At 50.1% G+C, this 10,773-nt stretch overlaps 1 protein-coding gene across 1 annotated transcript in view; it reads right to left on the bottom strand.

Moving 5' to 3' along the window:
- Positions 1-2,399: 2,399 nt before the first annotated feature.
- The window catches only part of LOC104076835 (exocyst complex component 1-like), a 21,081-nt gene continuing 12,707 nt past the window's right edge, over positions 2,400-10,773 (bottom strand). The window contains exons 7-14 of the mRNA XM_009577845.1: positions 9,031-9,149; positions 8,690-8,800; positions 8,257-8,312; positions 7,432-7,672; positions 6,397-6,580; positions 4,985-5,184; positions 2,672-2,866; positions 2,400-2,555 (exon numbers count right to left, since the gene is read on the bottom strand). Coding sequence (XP_009576140.1) covers positions 2,400-2,555; positions 2,672-2,866; positions 4,985-5,184; positions 6,397-6,580; positions 7,432-7,672; positions 8,257-8,312; positions 8,690-8,800; positions 9,031-9,149 — 1,262 coding nt within the window. The remainder of the gene's footprint in view (positions 2,556-2,671; positions 2,867-4,984; positions 5,185-6,396; positions 6,581-7,431; positions 7,673-8,256; positions 8,313-8,689; positions 8,801-9,030; positions 9,150-10,773) is intronic.

The raw sequence follows: 10,773 nt of genomic DNA, 5'->3' as shown, positions 1-10,773 counted from the left end.
ACGAGCCGTGCCTCCCTCCGTGCCATGCAGGCAGCTCCATGCCAGCGCTCCTGGAGCAGCTCTGGATGCCTCTTCTGGACAGAGGCAGGCAAGAGTGTTGGCTTTCCTCTCCCTGGTCCAGAGGCTCTCCCAAGCTCTGGACATGTTGCCAGGGGGGGTCAAGTTTCGCAAGGGGGCTGCTGTTCCGAAAATGAATGGCTGGGACAAACAGTCCACAGGAATGTGTCACGCATGGGGATGGAAAGGAGGAGCAAATCTCTTCCAGCTGCAGTAGGAGGTCGCATCCTTCCCTTGACACATGCAGCTGGTGCAGGGGCCGGAGCAAAGCCCTGTTGCTGCCTCTCTGGGAAAAGAGGGCAAGCAGGCTGGGCTGCAAGGGGAGCCCATGTTTTCGGCCTGACGCCAGCATCTTCTTAGCACCTTATTTCCCCCTCACCCCTGCGTAAGTCTAGGTGAACTCACTGGCCTTAGACACTCTCCCCCTCATGCAGCCATCTCCCCTCTGCACTCTCCCATCCCGGGTGACAGGAACCCTGTAAGTATTTACGCGGAGCTGAGTACGAGGCACAGAGCTTCAGGCTGAGGACGCCCTGTGTGTCAGACACCGAGGCCAAGTTCCCGCTTCCCGGGCAGGAAGCGGGTTTCAATAGTCACAGCTGGATTTAAACCGCTGGCTTGGTGTGAGAGCCGCCAGCGCCAGCCAGCCCGAGTCAAGCCAAGCAGGCAGACGGAGAAGAAGGGAGGCAGAAATCTTCAGCTGCGTAAAAGTGACTATTAAGAGGCGAGGAAAGGGGCTGTTCCTCCCCAGAATGGTGGTTCCCTTAAGAGTCCTCCAGTGGGGGGCCTGCCAACAGTCTCAACACAAAACAACAGAAAAGAAGAGGATGCCAATGCTCTGAGTGGGGAAGGAGGCTCATAAATCCGTCCTGAGGGTAATTACGGAAACCAGACCACATCTGATTTCAAAACACAAGTGACAGCCCACTCCTGTGGGCTCTGCAGCAGCCTTGTGCCAGCTGGCCCGGAGCGGGGCAAGCAGGACAGAGCCGCTCGGCTCGCGCTGCAGCCCCGCTTGAAGGAGGCTGCTGGCACCTCTTCCCTCTGCCAGGCCCTGATGTTCACCAGACATGCAGGAGCTGACTGTCTTGGGGATTTCTGCTGTCCTGTCCACTCCAGATCGAGAGGTTCAATAGCTACACAGTGAGGCGGGCAGACAGAGGGACAAGTGGCAGGTGGACCTCCCAAACCTCATTTTCTTGGGAAAAATCCTAATATCTTTTCTTTCCTAAAACTCCTGAAGTTGTTCCCACAGGTGCTAGTAACAGGACCATTGACACTGACACCTGACAGGGCTTTGAGGGCACTAATTGGCCTTAATAGCCCTGACCAGCCTCACCTGGAGGCTTCCACCCACATCCATGGGCCCTGGGGCATATTTAAGCTCTTCTCAGGGCCTCTGCTCCATGCTTGAGTTTTGGTGTAGGGGTGCTAGTCTCCAGCCTGGCCCCAGATGTTCTTCTACCTGGCCAATGACCCTGCTGGTCTGGACTTCAGCTTACAGACTGATATCCTGGTCCTTGACCCAGTGTCGTCACTGTGGACCTGGTTGTTATTTTGTACTGAACCAAAGAGTTCAGAATCCTCAGTTTTTTCCAGAGAAGGTTATAACGGACAGCATGTTGGCCGCATGATTATCATCACAAGATACAGAGGCCATATTTTCAACAACAAAAATACACTAGCAAGTTGTGATGTTGCTAAAGGATGCTTCGTAAGAAAATGGGGTAAGAACAGGCAACTCCCTGAGAGACCAGTTTGGATCTGTAGAACTGTAGCATTTGCTCTGCTCCAGTTTACATGCAAGTAAATCCTTTTTTAGCTAAAAGCAATGAAACTATTTTATATTAATAACTCTGGCTCTACTGGAGAGCTGGCAGAGCAATGGTGCATGTCCTGATACCTGCCTATAGTAACACTACACACATCCCTCTTGTTTTAGCACAGGTTCAGTGTGAAACCTGAAAGCAGATAAAAAGGAGAGAGTTCCTGGAAAGAAGATGCCCTTCGCTGTTCAGCTGCGCTGGGAAGCGGTCTGCTGAAGAGGTACAGCACCGGCACTCACTTTGGCAGAAATCTGAGGTGTGGGAGGTTTTTTTTACTAGCTGCATAATGGTTTTTTGGAGCAGAGAAGCTGTGGTTTGGGTCTGAGAACTCCACTTCCCCAGGGAAAATCTAGCCTAAGACCGAGAAGTCAGAGGGACTTTGGCATTAAGTGCGGGATGGGACCCCCATATATCAAACTTCAGCTTGGGAAGGGGTTTGAGTTTAGCTCCTTGAAGGTGTAGCTGCAGACAAGGCTTCCTGAGCTGCTCCCAACAGACATCGAGAGAGCATTGCCTCTACATGTTGGACAGAGTGATGGAGTTGAAGTAGCTCAGCAAGTCCTCCATGGTGAAGTCCATGGCAATCCCTGACCCTGCATAACAGCGATGGATCAGATCCTCAAACTCTTGGTACTGATGTATGAACTCCTGCTCCATAGCATGCCACACCACCTAGGGAAAAACAGACGGTCAGCTCCCTTCATCAGCCCGGGACAGCTATACATGCTCTGCAGTCCTGAACCCCCCCAAAACACCACAGCATTACACTCAGATCACACTCCAATTACCGGCAAAAGATTTTCCTCTGGGGAGAGATACTTGTGGATTTTCCTGTAGAGGGTCTCAAGGGCTCTTTTTACTTCCTTGCCAGGGTATTTTTCAATGACCTTCCTCAGCTCTTGCTTGCTGTAGGCCAGCTGAAAGCTGACCTCTTCTTCTTTCACCCCTTGAGCCACACGGGCTTTCACCCCTTCAAAGAAGTGCTGGAAAGGCAAGGAGACATTCACATATGAGCTGCCCTAAGGCGGACTCCTGCATCAGGGCTGAAACCTGCCCACTTTCCTCAGTTCCTTTCCCATGCCTAATTAAGGGGAAATGAAGTATTGGAGATTGTTTATCCTCCAGGAAAGCAGGGCATAGGGAACTTTATCAGTTCTCTTCCCTCCCTGCTCGGCAAGCAGCATCTCTAAGGGTTGCAGTACCATGGAGCAATGGGACTGCTGGAAAAATCGCTCATGTTCCTTGGTGCTTCATACAGCTTTGCTTGGAGCCAGAGGTGGGGTTGGGGGATCCCAGAATCTGCAGAAGTGTAAAGCAAAACTCAAGTTTTCTCAGTTCTTCTAGGATATTGTATGAAAGCAGGAAAGGCTGTTCTGTAGGGAGGAGTTTCAACAGGAGCACATGTCCCACCCCAAGCATGGCTGTTGCTTGAGAGCCCAGGGCTATGCCAACCCCAAGGGACGCAGACCTCAGCTAGCTTTCAGGAAAGTACCAGGAGCAGTGTAGCTCCACAAAAAGCTCAATGCTGACAAATATTTTTTTCTGCCTGAGCTTTTGAGACACAGAATCTGTCAGGCTGGAAGGGACTTCAGGAGGTCTCTAGTTCAACCTCCTGCTCAAAGCAGGTTCAACACTAAATGCAAATGAGGGTACCTGGGGCATTTCTCAAGGTAGGTCTTGAAAACCTTCAAGGATAGAGGCTGTGCAACCTCTCTGGACAGACTGTTTCAATGCTTTATTATCTCTATAGTCATTTTTTCCTTCTATCCAGCTGGAACCTTCCTTTTTACATTTTCTGAGTGTTGTCTCTCATCAGCCTGCTGTGCACCTCAGTAATTTTCTACGGAAGGTAGCTACTAGGTACTCCTGAAATTGTTTCTTCTTCAGACTGACCAAGTCCAGCTCCTTCAGCCTCTCCTCACCACGTTGGTGGCCCTCCACTGGCCTTGCTCTGGTTTAGCAACACCTCTTGTCACAGGTGGATGTGACATACACCTCTATCTATCTCTTCCACAGCTGGACATGGTATTCCACATCTGGTCTAATGAAGGCTGAAAAAAAGGGAATAATCACTTCCTTCAACCTACTGTCTACCCTCCTGTTTACACAACCCAATAATCTGTTTGCTGTCTTGAGTATTTCCACTGCAATTTTGCTGTGGAGAAATACCCTAAATCCTAAGGATTTTCAGAAGGAAAGAGGTTCCTAAATGTAGAAGCTGTTTTCAAAAACAGAAATGGGCTCCTGCATCATTTAGGCCCCTTTGCAACTTCTCTTGATGTTAGGGAATTGTGCTCAAACCTGAAGAGCTATGTGGTCTGCTAGAGAAGGCCGTGTCAGGACTCCAGAAATCCCTGCGCAGAATGCAGTCCAAGTACCCTCATATGTTACTCGCTTTGCTTTGTTGTGAGCAACGAAATTATACTTTCCCTCACAGAGGAAGGGTTTGAAGCCACTAACATAGCAGGGCTGCAGGGAGCATGAGACACCGAGCTGATCTTCCAGTCAAGCCTACAAGATGTTTGACAGCAAAGACTGGAAACAAATTGAAAGTAACAGGCCCTATAAATAATTCAAGCTGCTCTCAGCCTGTGAGACATTTTAGGCCAGCGAGAAGAGAGAAGGAGCAGAGCGAGGAGGGGTCTCGGGAGCAGCCCGTCTTCTCTGGGAGGAAGGGGGATGCCTGTTCGAGTTAGCAAAGCCAGATGCTCTTAGCTCAGTTAGCAAAGCAGCCGCTTGGGAAGGGTGAAGCTGTGTTGGACTTATTAGTCCAGGCAGCCGTGCAAAAAGAAACCAGCATCTGCCAGACGCAGGCACGCAACCCGGAGCCGGGGTCTGAACAGGTCCTCACGCCGCTGCACGGAGGCCGAGTTGCAGAGCTGGTGCTGCTGAGCCCTGTTCTTGCCGGGGCTGTGCTGCCCGGTGAAACCCAGCAGCAAGTGGTCAGAGAAGGTGTGGGAACATTGGGGATGTGACAACACGCTAATGTAATCCCAGACTGGATTTGGGGAGGGGTGATTTGAACACCAGCTAATTCATAATTTTGGGAAGTGCAGTTGCCCTTTGAGACCCAGGCAAGGGTCAGTTTATCCTGTACTCACATGGAGCTTCTCCAGGGGCTGGCCCAGGTACTTGATGACATATTTCTCCATGTGCTCGCTATATCTTTGCTTGGCTTCTCTCTTCTTGCCCTCCAGGCAGTGGATCTTCTTTTGGCACAGGAAGCAGTGAATGTGGTGGAAATTTTCCATCATGACCATATCTGTGTTCACCTTCAGGTTTGCTGAGGGCAGACTATTGACTTAAAAGAAAGGAACACATCAGGTATAGAGAGAAGACCCTGCAGGCTGGGTCAGGAGGGACATGAGAAGCGGACGCTGTTAGGCTTTGGTCACCAGCGGAGAGTTTAACCAAGAGCTGAGGTGAGCATCATCACAGGTTGTTCAGCTCTTCAACCACCTTGGCTTGCAGAGCTTTGGGGTGATGACATTTAATAACTGTTTACCCAAAAGGGTGCAGCGACATCCAAGTCCAGCCCTGTCCAAATCTGTTTCCGACCTGGGTGCCGGACTCAGCATGGCACACGCTCAGCCTGCCGAGCGGAGGCATGGCTCACCACGCGGCCAGCCGCTTGCCAGCTGGTCTGGAGAGGGCGAGAGCTGGAGTAGCTCGTTGTGCGTGCAGAACAGAGAGGGCCCTTCTCAGGTCATTAGGCTGTCTCATTTGAACCGTCTGACTTCTTCCAGTATCGGAGGGAGTAACTATCCGTAACGCAAATACCGATCCCTGTTCGTTAGCTTGATTCCCTACCTCACCTGCTTCGCTGTAAACGTTGTTGGAGCCTGGAAGAGGTTGTGTTCATGGATTATTGAGCTGCTATTCGGTGGGTCACCCCAGGCTCATGTGCTGGAAGGAGCTGCGAGGTACAACACCTCGTGATCTGTGGCTCGGAGGCTTGGAGGTTCTGCAGCCCTTCAGGTCCGCTCCAAGCTGGGAAACAGGGTCCCTCCACTGACAAACAGCTATGAGCACCAGCTGGGACAACCCAGGCACCTACTGAAGGCTACCCGCCTTGCTCTCCCAACCCCTCTCTCCCTACCAATACGCCCTGGTGTTTTGGGGGGAGTTGCTCTTTGGCTGCCACTGCTCCCAAGACCTCTGTGCTTGTGAGAAGAAGAGTCTGACCTGTAGTGAGGAGCTACTCCCTCCGTAGTGGGAAAGAAGAGGTTGACATTAAATTCAAAGCTAAGCACATGTGTCTCAGCCCTGTCCCACAACTGGGACCATCCCGGTGTGGCAGACACCGTGCACCTGGCTTGCCACACTCTCTGAATTTGTCTGATGCTGCCAGGCTCTTGCTCAGTGAAGGCAGTTTCAGCCCCAGGCAGTGCCCAGGAGGCAGGTAGCCTGCACGTACCCTGCTGTGGTGGCTCAGCTGATTGCTAGTAACTCCTGAAGCTGCAGGTATACATTTGCCCAACTGATGCATCCAGCCGCCAGCCTTTGTACTCACTGCTGCTGAAGACGCTGCTGGCCAGCCTGAGATGTGCTTTGTCCAGCTCTCCTCTCCGCCGAGCTGTCCTGAACACCTCCTCCGAGAAGTTCACAAACTCCTCAAAGCAGCTCACGGAGGGCAGGATCCCGCCTTTCATCTTGCTGGGCATCTTTGCCTCCTCAATCTCTTTGCACAAGGTCCCCTGCAACAACACAGAAGACATGGCACTCTCAGATCTGACGTGGCCCCAGCCTCATTTTATGGCACACTGAGGCATAGGCCAGAAAACAAGAAAAGTAGGCAGTTGTGTGTACCACTTTTTCCATTTACGATATCTTCTATGGGAAGATTTGTGAGCTGCTTGGTTTGAGGCTGGACGTGAAGCTGCACTAGCTGCTCTCCTGGAGTTGCCGTACCTGGTCTCCCAGGCTATGCGGTTCTCTGCTCAGACACAGTGCTGCAATCACCCCACGCAGACACCCGCAGCTCCTAGGGCAGAGGTGTCCACCACTGCCATTTCTTGCCCCTCTCAGGCTGGTTTATGAGCAGACTTGCTGCTCCAGGTCTTGGCACAAACACAGTTGATGTCAACATGTGGCTTCCCTTGACCTCAGTGGGCTCAGGGCCAGGTTCCTTGGCCACTTGTGATGGGCTCTCGACTCCCCCACACTCCCCTCCTCACTGCTTGGTCCTGGAGCGTGTCCTGCTGTGCCAGCAGGAGAACAGGAGAGCTTGGCTCCAGCCATCTGACATGCTGCTGTCACTCTCACAGCCTCCCAGTATCCTATATGGGGGAAACCCCTTTGGTTTGACCATCCTGGTAAAAGGCACAGATGGCACTTAGGTTTATTGTGTCCCACCTCCCTCAGACGCAATTGTTGATGCAATGAGGGTCTAGTCCTCCCAAAACCAAAGAGCCAGATCCCTGCCAGATCTTCATAAACCGTGAAGATAACATGATCTTCAATGAAGATCATGTTAGAAGTTTAGAAGATTCTGGAGGAGGTCAAACATCACTCAGGTCTACTTGGGCTTACTTCTACTGACACTCACAATGCATTTGTTGAAGCTGCTCTTGGCCAGGAGCAGCATGTTGCCCAGGACAGTGTTGAGGAAGGAGGAGGAGAGAGCTGAGGAAGATCCCCACATCTCAAAGACGGAGTCATTCAAGGTAACCAGGACCTGCAAGCAACTGAATGGGTGGACCTTATTGCAGACATCTAGAAATCCTCTCAGCTCCGGTTCCAGGCAACTGAAGATCTCGCTCAGCAGCTGGGTCGTAGGTCCTTCTAGTCTTAAAAAAAAACCAAAACAAAACGTAAGCAATTAAATGGGGAGGGGCACTGGCCCTGTGGCCAGCTGCAGAGGCAAGGGCAAAGCTAAAGAAAGAATCAAAGCCTTCTGTATTGCAGTGGAGTCTGTTTATGCTTGGATCGTCCTTCAACTCTTCACCGTCTCTGCTTGTGGGTGGACGTTGAAATGTTTTGCTAGCCAAATGAAAAATTTCAGTGTTTTTATGCTGACATTTTTTATAAGACTTTTGTTCCATAGTATATTTTCACTTTATGACATTCCTAATAATTAAATAAAACCAATCAAAACATAGGGTTTTCCATGAAACATAAACCTTGCTTTCTGATCCACCCTGAAGCAGAGCCACTGTGCTGGGGAGAGGCAGAACCAGGAGGCTCTGCTCAGCCTCTGCATGCCCAGCTGTGATGCCTCCTGGTTTTTTGCTACCCAGGGTGCAAACCTGAGACCACTGAGTTGACATCAGGATGGTCAAGAGTGGAAAAAAAATCCCTCCATCGGTTCCTGGAGGACACTCCAGACCATGCCCCTGTCAGAGCAGCCAGCTGTGTCTCATCACCCACGTACTGGCTCTGAGGCTTGGTGCAAGGAGGGTCCTCTGGAGATGCTGTGCTCTCTCCTCCCTTAGTGGCAGATGTCTGAAAGAAAGAATGGGATGGAAATTATGATTTGTCTGCCCTCCCTCAGAGAGGAAAACTTCAGATCTGCTTTTCATTTCTGCTGCCTCATATTGGAGTCCTGTGTTTAATGCTTAGAGATCCTATGATTTTCCTGGAGCTATCAATTAAGCTCAATTCAATTCTCCTCTCCTCCTGTCATCAGGAGGTCTTAAGCTTCCCCACCACTGACACCGCTGACAGTTGCTAGAGGACAAGAGCCCAGGAGAGCTCAGGCATCTGACAGAGGTAAGCAGCCACCCCACTGTGCCTGCTGAGCCTTGTATCAAGCTGGAGGGAAGACTGGCTGATGGGACTGGAGAAGACATAGTCCTCACACTTACCTCCAGCACCTGCAGGTCTGCAGCGTCCTGGCTTAGCTGGAAGAATTTCTTAATGAACTGCTGCTCTGCGGTGCAAAGGGGTTGCAGCTCTCTCAGCACCTGCTCCAACATCTGCTTAGAAACCATCAGGCATGTGAGAAAACCCTTCTAGCACACACTGAGGACACTGGAGTAGATGTCCATGTCCACCTGAAGTGACATCTAAGCCAGGTCAGCAGTACAGAACATCTCTGCTTCTGCTCCAGGTACACAGCACTAGAGAAAGGACCATGAGATGGGTTGCAGCACTGGCACAGCCCCTATGGGACACGTGAACCCTTTAGAAAAGCTCAGCTCCTTACCTTGATGACGTTGCCTTTGTCCGGTGTGTCCTCCTGGCCTTCTCTGCTCCCAGGGAGACTCCATCGAGACTGCTGCCTGCTCCCCATCGCCAGCGGCTTCTCTAAGCTTTCCTGAAGACCTGCACGGTGTGTTGGTAGGTGGTTAGACATCTCCATCCCTCTTGGCCTCTCCAGCTCCTTTGATCATTGTAACAGATTTAAATGTCTCTTTTTATGTCCGATCTTGTGCGTGAATTGGTCTTTTCCTGCCGGATTCAGATATACGGGGGATGCAGGTTTTGCTCGCATTTTTTATCTGCCTTCTCATCTGTTTGTCTCTCTTTTTCATTACTCTCTTTTTATTTCACTGTCTGTGATGCTTACCCCTTTGCTCTTTAGTGCTTACTAATACTAACTCTCGAGGACTGGGGAGTAAAAAATCCTAGGTGATTAGAGCATAAATTGGCAGAAATGCCTGCAAGAGTTGCAGGAAAAAAGTTTGTCGCTTAGTTTTGGTGGTAAATTGCCATAAAACAATATCCAGGTGGGGGGGGGTTGGCTTTTTTAAAAAACTAGACTTTAAAATTTATAAACATTCACCTGAAAGTTCAAATACTTTTCAAACATTACCAGTTTTTACCACACTGTTTTCAGTGGGTGCGTGGCTTAACTGGAAAAGTTGAAAAATTTCTTTGAAATATGCATTAAAAAAATACTATTATACTCACTGAAAGAAATCAGTGGGGAAACATCCCTATTATTTTCTAATTAATTCTAAAAATTGGTATCATTCCACTAACTCCAGAGGTCCCGGGTGAGTCAGGCCAGCTTTCCATTTCTCATAACATCCAAAATATCCTTATTCAAGCCACTACCTGCAGGGCTTTTACCTTTGGAAAGGATTTGTCAGATGCCCTACATGCTGAGCAGGGAGGAGAGATGACAGACAGCCCTGCTCACGACCTCAGCCTTGCTAAAACCATGGAGAAAATTAATAAGCTGCTTCATAATCTTTTTCCCACCCTTGTGCAATGGGTGATGATAATTTCACGTGCTGGGAAGTGGCAAAACCAGGAAAAAAATATCTCCCCACAGCAAACAGGAAAGAATTTTACAAGCCTCTAAATTTTAGCGTGGAAAAGGGAATGGGAAAATGAAGAGAAAAGACTTAATTATTGGCTCACAATTAATTATGAAAAGCTTAGGGTTTGCCTTCTAAACTCTCCCATAATACTGAAACACGGCAATAAATCATTAGGTGGTATACTTAGAAGCGATCGACATAAATAATCCTTTATGAAGGCAGGGAGCAACCCTAAAAATTCACTGCCATGGTAATCAGCAGAAAGAAAGAGGCACGGAGAGGTGGAGCGAGCCTGGGATATTTTAAAGCAGGGATGAGGGATGTTATCAGGCAAGCGTCCTTGCAGCCTGGGCTTTCATCCGCCCAGCGGCTCACCCCACGGAGACCCTGAGCAGGTGAAACGTCAGGAAAGACCTTGGATGGGGTTCCCGCAGAACTTCATCAAAGCCAAACCTCAGCAGAAAGAAAGAGGCACGGAGAGGTGGAGCGAGCCTGGGATATTTTAAAGCAGGGATGAGGGATGTTATCAGGCAAGCGTCCTTGCAGCCTGGGCTTTCATCCGCCCAGCGGCTCACCCCACGGAGACCCTGAGCAGGTGAAACGTCAGGAAAGACCTTGGATGGGGTTCCCGCAGAACTTCATCAAAGCCAAACCTTTCCTGAGACCCACCAATTTCGCAG

Source organism: Fulmarus glacialis, unplaced genomic scaffold, assembly GCF_000690835.1.
Source record: "Fulmarus glacialis isolate BGI_N327 unplaced genomic scaffold, ASM69083v1 scaffold10135, whole genome shotgun sequence".
Lineage (NCBI taxonomy): Eukaryota > Metazoa > Chordata > Aves > Procellariiformes > Procellariidae > Fulmarus > Fulmarus glacialis.
The sequence above is the reverse complement of the archived record's forward strand: the minus strand, read 5'-3'. Positions and strand labels throughout refer to the sequence as shown.